The 24301-nt window shown below is 46.5% G+C and overlaps 1 protein-coding gene and 1 pseudogene across 2 annotated transcripts in view; both read left to right on the forward strand.

Annotated features, from left to right (window-relative positions):
• The window catches only part of OPRL1 (opioid related nociceptin receptor 1), a 36530-nt gene extending 26670 nt beyond the window's left edge, over positions 1–9860 (forward strand). For both annotated transcript variants that reach the window (XM_044455315.1, XM_044455316.1), the window contains exons 2-3: positions 3042–3397; positions 9337–9860. In XM_044455315.1, coding sequence (XP_044311250.1) covers positions 3042–3397; positions 9337–9860 — 880 coding nt within the window. The remainder of the gene's footprint in view (positions 1–3041; positions 3398–9336) is intronic.
• Positions 7335–7453, forward strand: LOC123036525 (annotated as a pseudogene).
• Positions 9861–24301: the final 14441 nt, after the last annotated feature.

The following is a 24301-nucleotide window of genomic DNA, read 5'->3' on the forward strand; positions in this document are numbered from 1 at the left end:
CATCTCCGAATGGCTTACAATAAAATGAGTAGAATAAAACAAAACACCACAGCATCCGACAATTGAAATACTAAAACCCCACTTAAAATCAATTAAACATTAAAATGACAGGAAAATAAAAAGGTTTTCACCTGATGCCAAAAAGAATATAAAGTCGGCACCAGGTGAACCTCTCTGGGAATTGTATTCCATAGCTGGGGTGCCACCGCAGAGAAGGCCCTCCTCCGGGTACTCTCCCTCCTGGTCTCCTTCAAGGAGGGCTCCCGGAGCAGGACCTCCACCTCAGATCTCAAGGGGTGGGAGGACGCATAGGGAAGAAGGCGCTCCTTCAGGTATCCAGGACCCAAGCCGTTTAGGGCTTTATAGGTCATCACCAGCACCTTAAATTGGGCCTGGACTTCAATTGGCTGCCAGATGGAGGACAGACGTTATATGTGAATTCCTGCCGGTCCCCGTTAACATCCTGGCAGCTCTATTCTGAACCAACTGAAGTATCCGGACCATCTTCAAGGGCAGCCCCACATAGAGCGCATTACAATAATCCAAACAGGAAGTTATTTATGGACATTAATTAAGCCTTGGAAGAATTTCAGCCTTTTAGAATGAGAAAAAAATCAGGAAGAGCTTGGAAAACAACAGAGATTGCTGGTTGTGGGAAAGTGGGTGAAGCCAGGAAAATGGGTGCAGCATCGGGGTGGGGGGTGGCAACGATTTGGCCTTTGATCCAAGCTTTGTATCTCTGATTTACAATGGAGGAGAGGTCCCTGTGCTGGTCTTGTTTGTAATTGGTGCCAAACACAAGTGACAAGATGAATTAAAGAGCACTTTTTCGTTAGTTTTTTCATTTCCATTCTGGCAGTTTACAAAGTAAAGATGCAGTCAATGAATTCCTGCCTCTCCTTTTCATTAAATACCTTCCAAGGCCAAATATTCTCTCTCGTCTCTCTCTCTCACACAGAAGTCCAATCAAACTCAGATGTTATGTGGCATTCTTGAACCAACTGGCAACCTAGGAACCCAGTTCATGTTCCTTTTCTTATAGGAACCCATAAGAAAATTCTTTGCCATTTAAAAAATGTCAAATCAATTTCAGCGATCAAAGAGTGAAATATTAAATAAAGGTTAGGGACCAAAATTTCAGGTATTTATCTTTTTTATCCAAATAACTACCTGCGATATGTGTCATTATAGTGACATTAACTTTTAGTGGTGAATTTTGATTGCACCTCCATAAAATCCATTGGGCTACAAATGTCTCTCCTCAGATCTTATCAGATTTACTGTGTGGCCAGTCTCATATAAAAAGACTGCAAAACCCAAACACACAGAATTCCAAATTAGTATTGAATTGTTCAGTTAGAATTCAACCAAATGAACCTATCCCCCCCCCGCCCCCGCAATTTATATCCTGCCTTTTTCCTACAAAGGGCTCAAGGCAGCTTACATCATTCTCCTCCTCCACCTTATCCCCACAACAACAACCCTGTGAGGTAGGTTGGGCTGAGAGTCTGTGACTGGCCCAAAGTCACCCAGTTGGCTCCATGGCCAAGCGGGGACTCGAACCCCGATCACCTGAGTCCCAGTCCCATGCTCTTAACCACTACACCACACTGGCTCTTATAAAATAATATAAAATAAATAAAATAATATTTTTTAATTTCAGAAACTGCATATTACACTAAACTTAAAAGCATTTTACATTATAGTAAAAATAGAATGATCAAATGAACTAAATTTCAATACATCTCAACAGTTGTTTCAGGACTGCAAATCTCACTTTTTAAATGGTGCCATGCAACAGTGTTAGTATCTGGTAGCATTTCATAGCTGACATGCAATGGCACAGCTGTTGCCTGTATTGGATGACTGATACGCAATACGGACATATTAGATGGCTGTTATACAATAAGATTTAGAATCTGACAGCATTTCATTGTGAACAATTTGTGTTTGGCAAGCTTATGCATTCACATGTTTGAAACTTGCCAGAACTATTCTAATTCTGCCAACATTGCAGGTGACTCATTCAAAGTACGATTCCAGAATTTGAGTTTTAAAATTCACATGATGCAGACTGTGAGCAGTAAAAGAGGAAACATCCTCAGATGTTGACTAAACATTTTCTGTTGAAAGTGTCTTGGAATGAATGAGATTGCATCCTGAGCTTTTCTTACTACTGTTAGATCCATTTTCGGCTGCCCCAGGGGCAAGTCAAGCAGGGAAAATTTGAGCACTCTGCACTCTGACCTATGGACAATGGACCAGAACCCAGGGTCCCCCCATGAAGCTGAAGGGTAAGAGATTCAGGACAAATAAAGAGAAGTCCTTTCTCACACAGCACAGCCTTAAACTTGGGTTTGCATTCTCTCCTTCAAGAGGCAGCAATGGCCACCTACTCGGATGGGTTTGGACCAATTCACAAAGAGCAAGGCTGTTAATGTCTACCAGATATAGGCTCCGACATCAAGGGACAGTTGAGTCTGTATGCTAGTTGCTGGGGAATGTGGGTGGGACTCTACCATGGTGGTCGCCTCCTGCTTGGCAGGCATCTGGTTGTCCAACATCAGAACAGGATGTAGGAGATGCGCCTTCAGAGGTAGCAGGACTCCTTTTATGTCCATATCGTCTTATGTTAGCTGGTGGAAACCATGCAAAGAACTTTGAAGACACAATCGTATGCATGTTTGGACAGGCGAAAAGGCCTGGGGGTCCTAGCATGACTCAGCCAGCCATGCTGTAGGCCTCCTTTTTTTCTTCTGAAACGTGCAAAAAATTACATCTTTCCTGTATCAAAACCATTCTCCAAGCATTGCTAGTTACGAATGATGGGGGAGCTGTGGTTACACAAATGACTGAACTAGGCAAATTCATAAAATCATCGCTTTGCCTTTCATCAGGATGGGAGTTTATAAAGCAAAATTTGAAACTGAGGCCGCATTTAGAATTTGGAAATGATTGGGAACAGGGCCCCGAAGTTCAGAACTGTGCGGCATTTCGTGTCTGCCCTGCTGCTTGGTACCTTACCTTTTGCTCTGGCCTAGGTTCACCAAGATGAAGACTGCCACCAACATTTACATCTTTAACCTGGCCCTGGCTGACACCTTGTGCCTGATCACCTTGCCTTTCCAAGGCACAGACACCTTCTTGGGGTCCTGGCCCTTTGGGAACGCCCTCTGCAAGATTGCCATCTCCATTGACTACTACAACATGTTCACCAGCACCTTCACCCTGACCATGATGAGTGTCGACCGCTACATTGCCATCTGCCACCCCATCAAAGCCCTGGACATCCGCACCCCCCACAAGGCGAAAGTCATCAACGTTTGCATCTGGGCCTTGGCCTCTGTCTTTGGTATCCCCGCGATGGTGATGGGATCAACCGAGGATGAGAATGACGGTGAGTAATGCAAAAGTAACCAAGAATGCAGGGGAAAGTATTTCTTTCTCGTCACACACAGTGGTGGCATTTATGCATCGCCTCCCACTCCAAAATCTGCTTGAAGGATACAGAAAGCATATAATTGGGGTTTATTTATTTTATTAATTAATTAAAAGCTTTTCTATCCTGTCCCCTACAGAACATCTTAGGATGGCTTACAATGAATGAATAGAACAGAACAGAACAGAACAGAACAGAACAGAACAGAACAGCCCCACAGCATCTGGCCATGATATACTAAAACCTCAATAAAAATCACTGAACATTAAAATAATGGGAAAATAAAAAGGGTTTTGCCTGATGCTGAAAAGAATACAATGTTGGTACCAGGCGAACCTCTCTGGGGAGCATAGTCAGGGTGCCACCGCAGAGAAGGCCTTCCTCCAGGTACTCTCCCTCCTGATCTCCTTCAAGGAGGGCTTCTGGAGCGGGGCCTCCACCTCAGATCTCAAGGGGTGGGAGGACGCATAGGGAAGAAGGCGCTCCTTCAGGGATGAACCCCAGTGGAATCCATCCTTCTAGCATGGATGTGGGTTTCCTCTTGACTTGACCCAAAGCAAGCTGAGCCAAGCGAAAGTCTGTGATCACGCCCAGACTCCCAGTGGTGCCACTGGCACACTTCCCTGCCCAGTGCCACTGCCATTGGTAGGTGAAAAAGAGGGGTGCTGTGGGCAGGTGTGCCAGGTGCTATTCCTGGGAAGCAGCCTTCTTCCCCACCTGGGGCTGCCAACAGCCGCATGGGCGGACGAAGGGCAATGCAGGTGGGTGTTCCGGCGCTGCAGAGTGGTGGTGAAGAAGGGCGCTGTGAGTGGATGCACCTGGCCCCATTCTGTGCTCCAGATGTGTTGGTCAAGGCCATGTTGGCTGGAAATGATGAGGGTTGCAGTCCAACACATCTGGAGCACACCTGGTTGCAAGATCCTTCTTTCCTGCTCTCTGCTGCATGGAAGAGGGGTGCTGCTTGTACATGGGTTTCAATTGCTGGTGGGCAGCCAAGAAAGCTAGGAGCACTTGCCAAGAACAAGGCCTCCGGCCCACTGGAGTCTGGGGAGTTGAGCGGAGGGGACCCGATGGATTCCATCCCCCAAAAGGACTCCTCACACATCCCTACCCATAATCCATGCAGCCCGGAAGGCAAAGTCAGTATAAACCAGAAGATGATCCTACAAATGCAAATAGCTAGAATTTCCAGGTGATCGCCAGGTGATCACCTGGCATGCACAGTCCCCACAACCCCAGGGCTCTGAGTTGTTAATGGATAGCCCACGACATCTTGCACCGTCTGGACTCTGTGAGAAAGGCTTGCTGGGACAGGTCAGCCTGTGAGCCAACCTGACCAGGTTCGAACGTCAGGAGACCCTGCACCTGGGAAGGGTCATTATACAAATGGACTGGCCCTCAGCTGGTACTTGGGAGGTGGACATGCTCAATAAGCCTTGTATCATAAAACCAAGCCAATAAAACCTAATTAAAAGCATCCACCATCCACTTCTCAGACACCCAAATAGTCTCTCCTGTGCCCTTCACAACCCATAAATAATCCCATACAATCAATCTGCAATATTTTGGGCAGTAACATGTTCTCTCTCCCCCACCCCATTAGTTTTTCTAGGCTTTTCGGGAGATGGAGTCACACAGCATTTCAATAATCTATAGTCTTTAGTTGTAAGATATCTCTGAACTGGTATGCTGGCATTGGGTGTGAGGGGGACCTGGCTCAGGTTATATACATCACTTTGAAAATATATTTTTAACTTGTATGGTTGGGCTAAAACCCCTCTCCTCACCACTTTACAGTTCAGTTGGTGGACTGAGAAAGTTCATGCATGAGATGACAGCAATTTTCAAAACATCCAGTGTATTTTCAGGGCTAAGGGAGGAAACGGCTCACAGCCAAGGAGGTTCTTCTAAAGGACCCCCAGTGGAAGCAACAACACCTATTTTCCCACCACCGTGACAGAAACCCTCTCCAAATATCGATAGATGACAGTATGCCCTCAGTTGAAGAGCCTGTTACCCCCAGAAGTGTGTTACTTCACTAGAAACAGTAGTGGCAAAATAATTTAAGCCGGGGTGTTGGTGGCTTGAGGATACCTGCCAGCTGAGTTGTCCAACAGCCGAGCACTCAAGACAATACCTGCCAAGTCAGTTTGCTGCTATGCTTGTCATGACAGGGAGTGACAAAAAGCAGAATTATCCTTGGCGCTTGCTGTAAGCCCCCAGGGGCCCATTTTTCCTTTCCTGACTGCTTGCCAGGTGTAAAACAAGTCTGACTAATCTTGAGCCCGGATGGGGCTGGCTGGGGCTTTAATGCCGTCCTTGACATCTCACTCAAGCTCCCAGAACAACGAAGGCAAAGCGGGGGACCCTTTGGAGGGCTCGCAGAGCCCAAGACATCATTCGCAAAAGACCGCCTTGGTGTCGCTTCACATCTGTGCAATCTTGCCTCTGCTTGCTCAGAAATCAGCCCCACTGAACTCACTGGGCTGGTGTGCGTGAGCTGCAGCCTAAATGACTGTGTGTCCTCCTTCCCTCCTTGCTTGTTCATGGAGTAAATTCAGCCGAGAGAGACTGATTGGCTAATGATCAGTCATTCAACCTATGGCTGAGTTTGAAGATGTACACCAGGACCTCTCCATTCTGGTCCAGTGCTTTAGCCACTGGGCCACGCTGTCTGTCTGGTGTATGTTTTGGGGCATAGGTCAGCATTCATCTGGGAAGGTCCTAGCTTCTTTCCCTGGGGTCTCTCAGTAGGAAAGACCCCTGTCTGAACCCCCGGGGAGGTACAGCCAGTTGGTGTAGACCAGCCTTTCCTAGCCTGACTTCTTCCTGCTGTTGCCTACAACACCTATCCTCCCCAAATGGCACTGGCCAATGACCAGGAATGATGGGAGTTGCAGGCAGGGATAAGGATACATAAGAACCTCATTTTTGCTCACAAATACCCCGTCTGAAGCTCAGCACAATGCAGGCATGTGTGCCTTGAAAACATTTGCAGACGTTCCAACACACATTTGTGTTTGTCTAGTTCCTAATTCCTAGTCTGATTTGTCCAAATTTCTTAATTTCCTTGGTAAACTGGATTGGCCCTGCTTTAATTTATGGAAGACATTTCCACAAATGTGCAGAGCTCTGCACCAACCTCCCACTAGATCTTCTGAGTTGCACAAGTTTCCTATTTGTGCAAAGTGAGCAGCAATCACAAGAGGGAATTGGGCATGAGGCAAGAGCTGAGATGGCGTTTGGAGAATCCAGGTGCTCTTGAATGCCTCTCATTCACCCATCCTTCCATAAGGAGGATGAATCTTTCAATTTCACTGTCTCCCAGATTCCAATTCTTCTCCTTTGTTTTGTATGGAGATCTTTCCATCCCCCTTCTGAACAAATGTTGTGAATTTGGGATGTTCTAATAAGGAATGAGATTCTCTCCCATCTCGAACTGCAGGCATTAACATTTGGAGGAACCCAAGATTGGGGAGGCTGCTGTAGGCAGCACCAAACTTGATGGATTTCTCATAAGTAGTTTCCTAAACCCAGGAAGTGTTCAGTGAATGCCCCCATGAACCTTGAAGTTCTGGAGAACTTTGTAGGTTCCAAAATCAAGCTCTCTGCATCTGCTTATGTAAGGGCGGAAAGCTGAGTCATAATTAGATAAATATTTCTGTGCCTTCACTAACTGTTTCTGGGATCATCAACATTCACCTTTAAAAGGATCAGTTTCTTGCGACACAGAAGTGAACACCCACAAAGAGACAACCTTCAAAACACACACACACTGAGTCCTTCACTGCTCTTGCTCCCAAAGGTCAATGTAATAGAAGTGAGATGGAGATTGATAAGAATGGGAACGGGATGATGTTTATTGCAAAGAACCATATAAACTTTCTCGCGTTTTGCCTAAAGTCATACTACCCTGAACACTCCCGAACTTGTCTGATCTTGAAAGCTAAGCAGGGTCAGGCCTGGTTACTACTTGGATGGGAGACCACCTGAGAATATAGGATGTTGTAGGCTGTGCTTCTGAAGCCATAAACCTATTTAATACTCTGATAGCTTGCAAGATCAGTTGAGTTTTAAAAGGAGGAATAACGGCCCAAGAAAAACTCAAGCATTTTCTAGCTGGTTTGATAAAGAATGTAAACAAGCCGAAAGATCGCTGGTGAGACTTTCTCTTGTTTCTCCCCTTCCTGGCAACCACAAGAGGCTGGTGACTCCGAGGCCAGTTGGACTCTTCATCTGCTGCAGCTTTTCTTGTCAGCTTTATGGGGGGCATCCATGGTGCTCCATGGTGGTGAACCTATTTTGGGGGTAGAGTTCAGCACCATGGGTAACTCCTATAAAGCTGAAAAGAAAAGCTGCAATGGATGAGGGACCCCACCAGCAGCAGGACTCAGTTCAGCTATCAGGACAGCCTATGCAGAGGTCAGATCTGCTCTTTTGCAGTTCTCCATTGGAAGCTCTTTTCCATTTGAAGAAATTTCCTTCTCATTTGGGGTTAAAGGTAAGGATTTGTAAACTGTTGCCCATCAATGCTTTGCACCTGGACAACAGAGTGAACAGGTGAGCACCCAGGTCAACTGGCCAGTCTTTCAGCCTAGGGTGATAGGTACCATATCCCTGTTCAAATTATAGTGATGTCCAGATGTGCTTCTATGCATTTAAATTAGTACAGCCAGATTTAATGCAAATCACTGCCCCATGGTTGGCTTAGAACTGGCTCTCTCTTTTTCTGAGAGTGAGGAGTGACCAGGTCATCCCAGACTGTGGGAGTCAGAGGAAGGATGGCACTGGGCTACACATAAAAGTAGCTGGGAGAACCTTGGAAGGTGTTGGCAAAGGCGGAGGAGGGAAGGTACCTCTTCTCTGACCATCAGGCATCCTTCCTCTCTTCCTGGCCACAGCATCTTTCACAGACATCCTGGATTTTCTGCCCAGCTTCTTGCATGAAGTGATTGTCTCTGCTTTTTGAGGGAAGAGGGAAAACATTTGCAGCAGGCTCCCCATGTGACATAACTCACTGATCTTCCTTTGCTCTCCTTCCTTGGAGAGAGCCAAGGAGAACAGACTCACAGCTGCAAACATCTGGATCGCGATGCACGGGGAGCGATAGGAATGGCAGCTGTTGGGAGAGAGAAGGACAGTTGCTCTTGCTACACGTTCTCAAGGATGCTTGGCTGGACCTCAGAGGAGGAAGAGCGGGGGAGGGGGAGGGTCTGAATGTGGGCCAGTTCCTGATGCCAAGATGAGAGAAGCAGAGGCATCTCAAGGCCAGACCCCTCAAGTGCCCAGGCAGCCTTGAAGAGTGACCAAGATATGCAGTTTCTGGGAGGGGGCTTGGAATAGAGGAGTTTCCCAGAGACAGGTGAGGCAGGTACCGCTCTCGACCACTTGATGTGACGTTGGCAGAGGACGGCCACTCAGTTAGAGGACTGGCATGCAGAGACGAGGTGTGCTTGTTTCCAGAAGGCCCCTCCTGAAAGGATGGGGCCCAAACATCCTCATAAGGAGAGTTCCTAGAAGTAAATACTAGATTGGGTTCAATGAACCACTCTGTGCATGCTCCGAGATTCCTTCTGGGTGTCTGCGCTTCTGGAAAATGCTTTGGTTGATAAAGAACATTTTGCAAGGATGTCCTGTGGCCCTGAATGAGTGCAGGAGAAACCCTAGCTAATTATACACAATTGAGATATGCTGAGGGCTAATGGGTTTGTCCCTGCTCCCCTGCTTAAGGGGCGGAAATTTTGCTTGTGGCTTATAGGGCTTCCCTATAAAGAGAATGAGAGAGAGCACGTGAGAGAGAGAGAGCACACTACAAATGTTTCCACAGTACCTTCTTGAAGATGTAGCTAGTAACATCTCTTTTTCAGGCCCATCTGCTTTATTTCTTGCCTCTGCAGAAATCGATTGCCTAATTAGACTCCCCGAACCTGTGGATTACTGGGATCCAATATTTGGCATCTGCATCTTCCTCTTCTCCTTCATGATCCCTGTCATGGTCATCACCATTTGCTACAGCCTCATGATCCGGCGGCTGAGGAATGTCCGCGTTCTCTCTGGATCCAAGGAGAAGGACCGAAATCTCCGTCGAATTGCGCGCCTGGTTCTTGTAGTGGTGGCCGTCTTCATCATCTGCTGGACCCCTGTCCACATCTTCGTCCTGGTCCGGTGCCTCGGGGCGAAGGCTGACAATGAGATCAGCCTCGCCATTCTGTATTTTTGCACAGCACTGGGTTATACTAACAGCTGCTTAAACCCCGTCCTCTATGCTTTCTTGGACGAGAACTTTAAGACCTGTTTCAAGAAATTCTGCTTCCCTTCTGCCTTTCGCAAAGAGCTGCAGATGTCCAACCGGATGTGCAGCATCGCCAAAGATGTGGCTTACGCTTGCAAGAATTCAGACGGGACTAACAACCCGGCATGACTAGGCGTGGAAATCCCCATGGTGCCTGTCAGCCAGCAGAGCCCGACAACACCCACGTCGGAGCTCACGCAGATCACAGCTCTTTAAAGCGCAAGTTACTTTGGCCCAGAATAGGAGACTCATGGGGAGGTGGGAGGAGAAGCCCAACACAGCATCTCTCCCACAGTGTGGAGAAGCAAACCTTTGTCCTTCAGAGGGACACTGCGTGTTCTCTTTAAAGACTGTTATAATTTAGCTCTTGGGTCCTCTTGGCTTTGTCATGCAGGCGTGAAGCATTTTCAAGTGAGAGTTTGTGCTGAACCTGGCTGCTATTGGCCGCACCCAGTGCTGCCACCGCACCAGTTGGAGGCTGAGGGATGGAGAATATTCATCACATTGAGTTGCTTCAAGAGGCCATCAGATGGTATAAACTGGAAAACCATCACGTGCTTTCTTGTCTTTGCCTTTTGTCCTTTGATGCACTCCAAAACTGGAGGTCCACTGGGGCTGAAGCATGCAACCGTACTAAGAAGGAAACAATTCCCACAATTCTTTTGTAGGAATGGAATGGCTGGCCCAGCACCACAGACTTCTGCCTCTGGACAGTGGAGGCCTAGAAGGTTTTCATCATACTTTTCTTGGACCATCTGAAGATGGCGGCCTTTGGTGGACGCATGCACTGGAGCAGAGTCAAGACTCATGTGCTAGTGGAAAGTTGCGCACAATCCGGTGCATTAAAAAGTAAAAACAATATCCTCATGCACCAGCTTCCTCTCTTCTAAAAATGCCTACTCCAAGCAGCCGCACCAAGACAAATGCTCAGCACTTGGATTAATGCACGCTGGAAGATTTTACGCAATCCAGCAACTGCAGCCATGTAAAACTGGGGACACAAAGCATCAGTTCAAGCAGCAACTAAAGGAGGAACAGAAAATTAAGAGATGGACTTGCTCCCTCACTCCCTGTTTTCTCTTACGTTAAACTGAGACAGCTGTTCTTCCTGATACATACGGAGCATCAGCGTAGAAGCGGGTGCTCATTGCTGCTGAAATCTAATTGCCCTTTTATTTTGCAATGTGGATTCTAGTCAGGTCTCCTGATGGAGACCTGAGATGAGGCATTTAGTCAATTAAACCAATTCAAGCATCTCAGCGTTGGAAAGAACGAATGTTTCGAGTTCATCATGGTCAGGGGCTGGGAACCTCAAGATACTGCTTGACTCAGAAGAATTCATGGGAATTGCTGCCATGGTGGATTCCACCAGTTCCTCCAGCCAATGCTCAGTGGTCCTTCCTGCTTTGGTCTGTTGGTATTTAGAGATAGACTGTCCCTGTGCAAGGAAGTTCCGTGTTTCCCACCAGCCTTCTTCCTTTCATAAAACAACACATTTTGCATATTTTAATGAACGAGTTGCTTTAAAGGAAAGGGAGATGGTGAGATTTGTTTGCCTGGATTCAAGCGGGAACCACGCAGCTTCCTGACCAATAAACCAAGCACAGGTAGAATCAGACGCACGAACTGTGAGAGCTTTAAGAAAATTGGGGCAGCAGTGGGAGGTTCTGACAACTGCATCTGAGCAAAGAGAGAGGGCAGCCTTGTCCCTGTACCCAGGCAGGCAGGCAGGCCATGATGCCATCGGCCAGTGATGTCACAGAGCAGTGATGTCATTCCCCAGGAATGTTGGCAGGCTGCCTCCAAGAGCTGCCCATGGGCAAAGACGCCACATTCCTCTCTCTCTCGGCTGTCGCTCAGTGGCTTCGTCCACCTCCTGGTCACTGTTCCAGCATCGGGAGCTTAACATTTTCCCTGCTGTCATACATTCCCCCCCTCCGATCTGTCTCCTGTCCCCACACGCTGCACTTTCCCCCATGTGGGTCCTGCACCTTTTTGCATGGTAAAACATGTGTCTCTAGAACTCCCTATCCAGAGGAGGCGATCAGATAAGGGCATTTCTGGGGGGAGGGGAGCTGTGGACCAGGGAAGGATTATGCCTCACCCCCAGTTTCTCTGCTTAAACCTGCCCTCTCCCATTGCTGCTTTTCTGGACTCAAAGTGGTCATCAAAACTGAATTAAATGCGTTTACGTGTGACATAAGCTCTTAATGTGCCTGAGAAAAAGGTAACTTTCCTTCCTGTGCCTGCAGGGAAAAGGGATTTTTTATTGCTTTAAAGAAAGGAGACTCTCAAAACACAGTTTGGCAGAAGTGAATCCAAACAGGAAGAAGGAACTTTGACCTTTCCTCTTGCCTTTGACTGTACAGACTTCTTATGGAACTATTTCCTCTAACTGGTTTGACAAGATGATGTTTTCTTGTGTGTGTTGTGCTGTTGGTAATTGGAACACTTTCTATCTGCTCTATGACTCTAAGCTGCTGATGTTTCTATGTTTTGTAGAACGTGTCTCTTGCTGTTGGGCTCTGAACACCATGGCCATGCTGTAGCTGTGGGTATTTGCTGTTCACGTGAAATATGACGGGCGCTGAGGGATGGAAGGAGCATTCCCTTGGCATTTCTTAAAGAATGGCTGAAAATAGCTGTAAAAATATGAACAAAGAAGGGAAACTGCTCACCTCCCTTGTTCATCCGCAAGGCAAAAGGCATGTTGTACTTAATCCAGTTCATTACCAAAGGGCCCTTAGGTTGCCCACCTGAATTTCAAAGGGATTGGATGGATCTGGCTAAGTTATGTCAACTTTAACCTGTTGGAAAGCACTGAGGTGAGCTAGATACTGCTGAAGCCAACAGGGTTCTGTGTCCAACTCATGGATCTTCTCTCGATCTCCCTCCTTCCCTCTGCATCCAGAGGGTCCCCAATCCTCTGGAGCAGATTTTGGGGGGGGGGGTCCCGGAGAACTGAAGGATCTGGGGATTCACCTCTCCCCATTCCACTGATGGTAGTCTTCTGTTGGTGGAGTGGCTTGAATGGACTTCACCCATTGATCTTTTCATGGGAACTTCAAGCAGCTATCCAACATTCCCGTCTGATATATGCCAGCTTCCAGGGAATAATTGCAATAGGTCTTACTTCTGGGAAGACATAAATAGGATTGCACTGCTAGTCCGTATCCAACCACAGCATTATAATTTTGCTTCTCAACTTCCCTCCTCAAATAATTCAAGGCACTGTTATAATTCTTCCTAGAATCTCGAATTATGTTACAAAGATTCATACAATCAGTCATATGTTGAACTAGTCCATCTTTTCTTCACAACTTGTCCTGTGGGGTAGATCAGACTGAGTCACAACTACACATTCACAGCTTCACGACCGAGCAAGGAGTCAAACAGAACTCTCCTCTCCAGGCTAGTGTTTTACATTTTATGGGCTTACTATTATTTATTTATTTATTTATTAAAACATTTCTATGCCACCCCATTCGCCAAAGCCTTGGGGCAGCTCACAACATAAAGTTAAAATACAAAAAATAACAATATAAAATAAGTAACAATATAAAATAAGTCACCCTGGCCAGATAAATAAGTAAATATTGTTAACAATTAAAATGACACTTAAATAAAAAGGTCTTCGCCTGGCGCCGAAAAACAAATAGTGACGGCACCAGGCGGACCTCTCTGGGGAGCGCATGCCATAGATTGGGCGCCACCGCAGAGAAAGCCCTCCTCCGAGTACCCACCCTCCTAATTTCTTTCACGGAGGGTTCCTGGAGAAGGGCCTCTCCCGCAGATCTCAAGGGGCGGGCGGGCATATATGGATGTAAGCGCTCCTTCAGGTAACCAGGACCCAAGCCGTTTATTAACTTGATTTCAACCATCTTTGTGAGAACCCGAAGAGATAGATTTTTGGTACTGTCATAAGGTAGGCATGTTGCTTTGAGTCTAAATGCCCCAGTCTGCTTAAGGGCAGCAGACCCAATCTGGGCCACCTGGAATCCATGCTGGCCTTCTGGGCTTCGCGGCCCCACCATTCTCTTCCACTGGCCATCATGTTGTGGTTTCCTGATGTTTGCATTCTCCCCCCTCTCATTTTCAAAGGCTGAAATACCTTGCCTAAAGCTTAGATAAGAGCGTAAGAAGATAAGAAAAGCTTTGCTGTATCGAACCCAAGGTCCTTCAAACCACAGGATCCCTCCATCGGGACAGGTGCAAGACCTCCTCCTGCCCAAGCCCCTCAGCAACTGGGGTGTGCAGTGCGCCACCTCAGGTGAGGGAGGGAGCATACAACCCCCAAAGTTACTCACACGAAGAGCTTTAAGCAAAACATGCTGCTTTTTGCCCAGTCCCACCTGCCGCCACTTTCATGCTCTCCTCCTTCACCCCTGGGGTGCTTCTGAGTCTTTCCATACATCCCTCTTCAACCGGGGGCACTCCTGGGTGCCCATCGTCTCTTCTGGATGGCTGTCTTCACCAGTATTTCAACCTGCTGGGGAAAGACTGAATGAAACACCTGCAGAATTACCTGTTCACCAGACCAGTGCTGCCCCCTCTGGAGACTTTTCCACGGGGTGCAGGGAAGAAGCTGGGGCATCCAGCTTGTACCATGAAGAACACACTTTCCCAGTAACGTAATGGAGCAGACGGAATAAAGCATTTGCCTAATTCTAGTCCACCCACCAGCCTCCTGGGAGATGACTGCAGCAACAAATTATCATGCATAAGGTTTCTGTGCCAATCAGATGCCCGCCCACCAGTCCAGAGCCTCCTTGAGGGCCACACACACACACGCACGCACACACACACGCCTGAGTAGAATTACCATTTTCTATAGGAGGAACAGAGACTGAAGAAGCAAAGCAGAGCTTTGAGAGACAATAAGTCTGAGACTGTTATGAATGTTTCATGGCTGATTAGGGATGGTGAATCTCATCCCTGCGCAGCTAGCAAGCTAGGGCTGGAATGCAAGATGAGACGAGAACAAGATGCGAGGCTCTCAGGAGGTGCTGAGGGAAAAGCCTCAGCTGAGCAAGAGAACTCCGAGGATGCGAAATGACAAGACCGGTTGCCGTAAGAACTCTGTTCCCCACAACTGTAAGCAGTAAAAATCTCACTGGACTTCTCTACATGAGGTGTTCAAGATGAGAAGGCTTTTTCCAGTTTCTTTGTGCCCTCTACAGAGCTTTCCCCGTTTTTCTGGGGTGCTTGCTTCTCCTTTCTGTATGTTGCATCACGCGATGCAAAGGCAGTTCTGGAGAAGAGAGCAGAATTGCATAGTTACAAGAGGCTTCTGATAGCAAATCATGGTGGCATCAGAGAGGATGCTGCGCTTTCCTTGCTCTAAAAGAAAGAAGGCCGAGAAAATGGCTGGGGAACATGGGAAAGGCTTTGGATGATGGCAATATCTTGTGAAGGACCCACAGACTTCTGTGCAGGAGGGACCACAAACACCCAAGAAATGTCTCATGTAGAGAAGCCAATTCTCACGTTAATGACAGTCAATATTTAACCCTGACTGCTCTTTAGAAGGCCAGATACTGAAGATGAAACTCAAATACTTTGGCCACTGAATGAGAAGGAAGGACTCCCTGGAGAAGAGCCTAATGCTGAGAATGAGTGAGGGCAAAAGAAGGAGGGGGCGGCAGAGGATGAGGTGGCTGGATGGAGTCACTGGGGCAGTTGGCGTGAGCTTGGGTGGGCTCTGAGGGATGGTGCAGGACAGGAAGGCCTGGAGGAACGTTGTCCATGGGGTTGCGATGGGTCAGACATGACTTCGCAGCTAACAACAAATTTTGGGGAGACAACCACAAAATGCTTTGTGTTACAAAATTGTCAACGTGACACCGACAGTAATGGATTAACTAGATCACTCCCTTTGATGGTGAATGCAGGGAGTGAATAGCAATAGAAATGGAGCCAAAACGTGCAGAAAGGGGGTAGAGCAGGGCAGCCTCAGGTTTGGATGCGGTACAAGATCTTTCTGTAGATATAAAAATAAACGGGGAGGATTGGATTCCCCAAACTGCCAGGTGAATTGGCTCAGTGGTCATGGAATGACTGGTATCAGTGCAAAAGGGAAAAAATAGACAATTGGGCTGGGATGAAATCCTGGATTTCTTCTGGAGGGAGGCCTGGCGGAGCTACAATGCTGTATTTTAATGCAGTTTCCTCTTGTAATCACTTCACAGTCTTTTCGATCTTTGCTTTAGTAGGCTCAGAACTTTGCAAAAATTGAAAATGGTTGAGAAAGAGCCAAGGCTTTTGATTTCACAGGGAGACAATTAACAACATGTTACTTTTCACATCAAAAAACCTGCTGCAACTTACACGTGCTTGCCTTTGTCGTTTGGTTTGTCCAAACTAAAATCGTTTCTGATGCCTCTCTGTTGCTCATCTGTTTTTCACCTGCAACCTAATGGCTACATGCAAGTGAGCAGACCACTTCCAAAGCCTGCTTTTTAAAGCTGTGGGGATCCATGTGGCACAGCAGCTCAGCCACAGGGGACAGGGCAGATGGATCTCAGCTTTGGCAATCTTGAAATGTGCTCCAAGTGCCAATACCCATCTGAGCTAAAGCGGAGGGGCAAAGTGCCCTTTATATAGCCTCTGTAAGCCCTCCCACTAGCCCATGTGACTACCTTAGCCCCGCCTACTGTCACGTGAAATTACCATAACCAGCAACCCCCAGGGAACTGGTGTGAGGTGAAGCATGGAATGCAGACGTCTTGGATCCGAACTTGCAAATCCAAGTGGTGAGAACAACTAGAGGAACGAAAATAGACACAATCCAGCTCCAATGGAGGGGCAATCCTATGCATGTTTAGGCAGAAAAGAGGACTACAAGTCCCAGAGTGCTCTCTGCCTAAACATGCATAGGATTGCATGCTTAAGTCCCTTATCAATTTCAAGTACGGAAAATGGAAAATTCAATTGAATGGTCCAGATTAATCAATAGGATATGCTTGAATGCTTTCTCATAAGTTAAAACTGGTTGACATTTCAAAATCAACTCTGACATTTCCAAAATATTAAATTTTATTTTTTTAAGAACTGATTTTAAGGTCCACTTTTTAAAACACCCTATCTTGTACCAAAAATAATATTGACTGAATACATTTTTATGCCCTTTCATAAACTTTTGAGAATTTCTGAATCCCATATGGATACTATCCAGCTAAAGACGAATATGCTCAGATGTTATAAATTCAGTGAGAAAATGGGGAACAGGCTTGAGGACTTCCTAAAAGGGTTGGATTTTTTCTGGATCAGACCCAACAGAATTTTTATTTACCAACCAAACACATACTAGTTAAGAAAAGGTTGTGATTCTCTCTCCAATACGCACAAACACAACACTATTCAGGATGTAAAGTGCTATGATTAATATTTATGTTTTGATGCCACCTGATCGCCAAAGCTCTTTAAATGAATGTTCTGGTCTTGTTCTGTCCTTCTGAGAAAATTATAGGCATATTGATCTATATTTGAAAGAAAGCTGAGCTTTAACCATAAACCTCTAAATTCCAGTTTTAGACGTGAAGGTCTCTGGGTGATCTTGGGCCGTCCATTCACTCTCTCTCTGCCTAGCGTGCCTCACAGAACTATTGTGCAACCCATAAGTTGTGCTCTGATTTTCTTGCAAAGGGCAGGTTGCAAACGTAATGAATAAAGCAACAATCTTTTCAGGTTTAGGAAGGCACACGTTGAAATCAACTGTCAAAATGAAGGCAGAAGGACATTTGGAGTAACGTATTTGAGAAAGGAGTTCGGCAAGGCTGTATACTGTCGCCCTGCCTATTTAACTTATATGCAGAGCACATCATGAGAAAGGCAGAGCTAGATGAATCACCAGTTGGAATTAAGATTGCCTGGAGACATATCAACAACCTCAGATATGCAGATGATACCACTCTCATGGCAGAAAGTGAAGAGGAAGTAAAGAGCCTCTTGATGCGGGTGAAGGAGGAGAGCGCAAAAGTTGACTTCAAACTCAACATTAAGAAAACTAAGATCATGGCATCTGGTCCTCTCACTTCCTGGCAAATAGATGGGGAAGAAATGGAGGTAGTGACAGATTTACTTTTCCTGGGCTCCAAGATCACCGCAGACTGTGACTGGAGCCAAGAAATTAAAAGATGCTTGCTCCTGAGGAGGAAAGTGATGGCAAATCTAGACAGCATACTAAAAAGCAGAGACACCACCCTGCCAACAAAAGTGCATATAGTCAAGACTATGGTTTTCCCAGTTGCAATGTATGGCTGTGAAAGCTGGACCATAAGGAAGGCTGAGTGCCAAAGAATTGAGGCCTTTGAACTGTGGTGCTGGAGGAGACTCCTGCGAGTCCCTTGGACTGCAAGGCGATCAAACCGGTCAGTCCTAGAGGAGAGCAACCCTGACGGCTCTTTAGAAGGCCAGAAACTGAAGATGAAGATGAAACTCAAATACTTTGGCCACCTCATGAGAAGGCAGGACTCCCTGGAGAAGAGTCTGATGCTGGGAACAACAGATGGCAAAAGAAGGAGGGGATGACAGAGGATGAGGTGGCTGGATGGAGTCACTGAAGCAGTTGGTGTGAGCTTGGGTGGACTCCGGGGGATGGTGGAGGACAGGAAGGCCTGGAGGAATGTTGTCCATGGGGTCGCGATGGGTTGGACACAACTTTGCGACTAACAACAATGACAACAACAATTTTAACTATAACGCTCTAAGATGCAGGAGACAATTTGGCAGCAGTTCCAATATGCCATTTACAGGGGGCAGGTGGAAATCAGGAATTCTGAGCACTGGGCTATTTTGGGGTTTTTAGAGGAGCTGCATCAAAGAAAAGGAAGAAAAACATAGATGTATTGCTTCACACCTATGGAGTTAAATGGGCTGTGATTGGCTATCTGGTTGAAATGCAGTCTTTATGAAAATCTGTGATGTTGATATGCTATGATTGAGCTTTATGACTATCGCTGTGCAATGGCCATTTCCTAGGCAGCTAGCTGTGCTTTCAGAAAAATAAAGCTCTGCACTTGGAATGCCGTGGCATCGTTATTATAACTGTGCTTTTATGCTTGCATTATTGTGTGGCATTACTGAGAAATGATATTTTTATTATGAAAAGTGCTTCTTATTCTTAATATGTGCATAGAGGGAAATGAACTCTCAGAGGGTATGAAGAAGTGATGGATCCAGAAATGAATTCCAAGAAATCACAAATGCAGTGTATATCCACAGAGCCTTCTTCTCAGGCTTAAATGGCCACAGGGCCTTGTCTTCTCAAGCTTTCTACGCACAAATATGTGGGAAAATAATGTGCAAACAAGTGATAAATATCTAGGGAAGAATATGATGATTAAACAAAGCTCAAACTAGGGAAAGTTAAATTGAACTAATCAATCCAAGAAATAAAGAAAACTAACAGGATTGTCAAGACTCGGAGAATGAGATGGCTAGGGGAAATGGAAGCTGTAAAAGTTGACTTTCGGTACAATCTACCTGTGCCGCAGGAAGTGCCATCCAACGTGCCACAGCTGGTCACAGCTGGCTGTTTTGCACTCTTCCTGTCCTGCAGACCTCTTGGGCAATTTTGGCTGACTACTTGGAGAGCAAGGAAGGGAGGCTGAGGTGCCGCCAGGATGCTTCATAACCCTTGGCCTCCGACTTCCCTGTCCTCTTCCCCTGCAAGTTCATCTCTGAGGTCACTCTTGCAGCCCTGGAGATCAAACTGGGGCAATTCTTCCCATGCCAGCTGAAAGCCAAGGTTGGGAGGGATTGTGGGGGTGTTTCCATGTAAGTCCATTTCTGCGCGTGTTTCTGTATATTATGCCTGCATGTTTCCCTTCGGGGATGAATCCATGTGGTGTGTAATCCATTGTCCTTCACTGGAGAGGCATGGAAGCCTTTGAATTCTGAGGCCAATGGGCATCAGTGCAGAGTGGGGTGCAAAAGTGATGGTTCCTGACTTAATATAAAAATATATACGCCTTTATATACAAATTGCAGGCTGCTTGAAAAGTGGAAAACCATGTGCAGGTTGAACTTGTGTTGAAGCACGTCAGCACCAGCCCCTGAATAGACAGCCTGGAATCCAGGGAGCCAAACTGGGCCAGTTTGCTGGGTTCTGATTTCCAGGCAGGTTCCTCACAAATATTTATGTTGTAAGCTGTCCAGAGACGCAAGTAATTGGACAGTATACAAATTTTATACATACATACATACATACATACATACATACATACATACATACATAAGATCCCCAGAGGAGCTTTGCATGAGCTGCAGTGAAAATTCTGCAACAAACTGAAATGAATTCAAACTTCGAAGGACTGACCTGCAGATTCTGCGGCAGACCAGGTTTCTCTGAGTCCTGCAAATTCTGCAGATGTCCAGAGCATTTCCCTCATTTTCTTGTAATACATGCATTTTAGCCATCAGAAAACACAAATCGTCAAAAACACGGACAAGCTGGCCACAAGTCCGTCATTGCAGCACAGGCCCTCCTCCTCCTCTCGTGGTTGGGGTGGGGGGCATTGTGTTGCCACTGATTTGGGGGCATTTTGGAGCTCAACGGATGCCATACTAGCACAGCTTTCCCAATCATTCTGCAGTCTCCCTGGCCTCCCAGGCTTCCTGAACTGGAAAAGCTCTGTGGAATGACCCCAGGAAGTCTTCTCTTGCCTTGGGCCTGAACCAAAATGCAGGAAACTGGGAGAATCTTCTGCCGCCTCATAAGTAGGGGACACACAAGAACCCCAAACCCCACCCATGACATCTTCACCTTTGAGCATCTTTTCAAAAGGTTTTTCTCTTAAAATGAATGGGAATAGGACAAAAAAGTGGAATAAATGTTCAGCACAGAACTACTGAAAACTAGGAATATTAATTTCATCCATCTATTAAAATCTTTATATACCACCCATATTTAGCCATAGGCTTTCTGAACAGTTTACAGTAAAAAAAAAAAAAGAGCGATGTGCGTTCACAAAAAGCCTTCAAATTCCACCTAAAAGCGCATCCCATTTCATGGCTCTTTGAGAGCCTGATCTTTGTGCTTCTCTTTGCATACATATTTGTGCCTATTTTTTCCCAAATGTTTGCATCAGTCATGCACATCTTTGAAATCTGTGGATCCTTCTGCCATGGATTAAAGCACGCTCTTGCACATTTTTTCAAAAGCAACAATTTTTTATGCTCAGTTCTCAAATGGATGCATGCCATTCAAAGCACTTTTATTATCAATTCAGTCTGAAATCACGTTGAACATTCATTTGAACAAGAATCTGAGTCCAAACCAAAATGAACGTTGCATTCATTCCCACTGCAAATATTACTCTTATATTGCATCTATAGCCTGCCTGTTTTCCCTATTGCAAGAAACCTGGGGTTGCTTTCATAGTTCTCTTCCATTTAATCTTTATCCCCACAGCGACCCAAAAGTTTCATGACCGAGTGAGCACTAGAACCTGGATCTCCTGCATTCCCAGTGTAACCAGCTCTCAGAACAGACAATCGCTCTCTCCTTATCCGGGGGGGTCTCTGTGTGGAGCAGTATGAAAGAAGGAGCAATTCCCGCAGCCTTCCACCTCACAAACTCATTTTGTGGAAAGCAAAAAAGGTACACATAAGCGCTTTGCCACAACAACGCAACGATCCTTTCCCATTGTGATTCTCACAGCGACGCTTCTTTATGAGAGGGTCAGCTTCAAAGGTGAGGTTACAAAGATAAAAATGACATGGAGTCCATTAAGAACGCATTATTATTTATCATTATGAGTCTGTTTACTGCATTCACTCTCCTAGCTAAGTGTCCTACAATTATCTGCCTGAAACCAATTTTAGCACAGTAGGGCTGCAGCTACAATCCATCCCTTTGATGAGAACACAGGAGCTTTTAGCAAAACACAGGCAGAGAAACACAGGCAGATCTTATTCTTCAAGAGGGTCTTTCAGCTACAAACCGACTGATGTGATGGCACCAGGCTATGCCCCGCTCATATTCTTAACTGGTGGATTTGGCAGGCTTTCCTGTGACCTTGATTTCTGCCTAGAAGTCAATTATTCTCCCTGTTTTGTTGTGTTTCTGCTTCAGCACCAGGTGGAGCGCCCAGGGGTGGGAGAGGGGAAGCGGGCTGGAATGGCAGGTCCTGTTGGTCTGAGGTCTATGGAGAGAGGCTGAAGCGCAAGGAGAAGGCACGTGTCTTGGCTGCACGCATCCCCAGGTTCTCCGCCACATCTCCAGGGAAATCAGTGTTGCTGCCGGAGACACTGAAGGGCTGCCGTTAAACAAAGCAGAGCATGCAGGATTATTTTATTTATTTATTTATTTGGGGTCTTTCTAGCCCATCCCATCACTTTCATCTCTGGATGGCTCACAGCAAGATCAATAAATACAGCAATATAAATTTAAATAACTTACCCCAAACAATAATAAACTACATAGCCCACGACTGAAATAAATAAAAGTAATTATTAAAATAAACAGATTAAAATAATTATTAAAAGCTATTAACATTAAAATATTGGGTGAATAAAAAGGTCTTGACCTGGTGCCAAAAGGCATATAATGACGGTGCCAGGTGGACCTCTCTGGGGAGTGCATTCCATAGCTGGGATGCCACCGTGGAGAAGGCCCTCCTCCGGGTATTCTGTCTCCTGATCTCCTTCAAGGAGGGTTCCCAGAGCAGGGCCTCTGCTGCAGATCTTAGGGGGTGGGAGGGCATATAGGGAAAAAGGCGTTCCTTTTTAGGGCTTTACAGGTCATAACCAGCACCTTAAATTGGGCCCGGACTGCAATAGGAAGCCAGTGGAGCTGATAGAGGACAGGAGTTATGCGAGAGTAAGGACTGGTCCCTGACGGCATCCTGGCAGCTCTATTTTGCACCATCTGAAGTATCTGGACTGTCTTCAAGGGCAGCCCCACGTAAGAGAGTGTTACAATAGATGCCACCACATGGCATTTGTCAAAGAGAATGTGATGGTCCTACTGAAAAGAGCATCTGTGCCTGGAGCTATGATCTATTACACCCCTGAAGTTGGTGTCCTCCAGGCGTTTGTTAGTTGCGAAGTCATGTTTGACCCTTCATGATCCTATGGACCACATTCCTCCAGGCCTTCCTGCCCTCCACCATCCCCCAGAGTCCACCCAAGTTCACGCCGACTGCTTCAGTGACTCCATCCAGCCACCTCATCCTCTGCCGTCCCCTTCTTCGTTTGCCATCTATTGTTCCCAGCATCAGGCTCTTCTCCAGGGAGTCCTTCCTTCTCATGAGGTGGCCAAAGTATTGAGTTTCATCTTCAGGATCTGGCCTTCTAAAGAGCAGTCAGGGTCGATCTCCTCTAGGACTGACCAGTTTGTTTACCTTGTGGTCCAAGGGACTCGCAGGAGTCTCCTCCAGCACCACAATTCAAAGGCCTCAATCCTTCGGCACTCAGCCTTCCTTATGGTCCAGCTTTCACAGCCATACATTGCAACTGGGAAAACCATAGCCTTGACTATACGCGCTTTTGTTGGCAGGGTGATGTCCCTGCTTTTTAGTATGCTGTCTAGATTTGCCATAGCTTTTCTCCCAAGGAGCAAGCGTCTTTTAATTTATTGGCTCCAGTCACAGTCTGCGGTGATCTTGGAGCCCAGGAAAATAAAATCTATCACTACCTCCAGGTGTGCTGGACTACAACTCACATCAACCTCAGATTGAGCATGTGAGCTTTAAAAAAGAACTCTCAAGCTGAAGTCGAATAGAACTTAAAACAGGAAAAATGAGGAACTAAGAGAAATTAAGAGAAACCAGGGCAGAATCATCCATCCATCCCAAACTGCCTGTTCTCTTTTCCCCATTCCCAAATCCTTTCTTGGCCAGTAGAAACTCACAGCACTATGCCCAGGTTGGCTAATTGGAGCACCAGTTCCAGATGTCTGTGCATTTGACTTCTGCTTACAAAAAGATGCCTCAGGTGAGACCCAAACAGAAGCTCAGCCCAGCTGGGAATGTTAGCAAATCACATTGACTGGCATTTGTCTCATTCCCAGTCCCAAATTCAAGCAATGCAAATTTCCTAATTTGTACGCATGTCCTGCGTGGTGCCAGTTTCAGAATGACAGCAGGAGGCATCCTTGACTTGGACACCTGGGCAAGAAGCGATGGAGGTGGATGGAGAACTTGGCAAGGCAAATCCGGCCAGGGGTAAAAGCCAAGTCAGGAGGAGGCAGGGGTCAGATACCAGCACGACATGGCAGGAATAGAGGCCAAGGCAGAGCCAGGACAGAGATCGCTCAGGACATAAGTGCACACTCTGCAGGGCTGGAGACATAATCTGGAGCAAGAACACAGCAGTCAGGTTGCTGTGGCGAAGGAGGGCAGGCCTGAGAAGCCTCCTGCAGAGTGGTTCCCAGCTGGGCTGCACGATCGCACCGGTCTCTAGTGATCGGTTGCCAGTCCTTCAAGCACCTGCGAGGTGTCAGGAACCACGGAAGCATCAGGGCTCCATCTGCTGGGCAAGTGCCAGAATTGCAGCCATGGTCGTTGAGGGATCCCCCCCCCCCCCCCCCGCCGCACCATCTACTGCGGCTACCAGGGCTTTCTTTC

This window comes from Varanus komodoensis, unplaced genomic scaffold (assembly GCF_004798865.1).
Source record: "Varanus komodoensis strain SLA01 unplaced genomic scaffold, ASM479886v1 scaffold8, whole genome shotgun sequence".
In the NCBI taxonomy this organism is placed as follows: domain Eukaryota; kingdom Metazoa; phylum Chordata; class Lepidosauria; order Squamata; family Varanidae; genus Varanus; species Varanus komodoensis.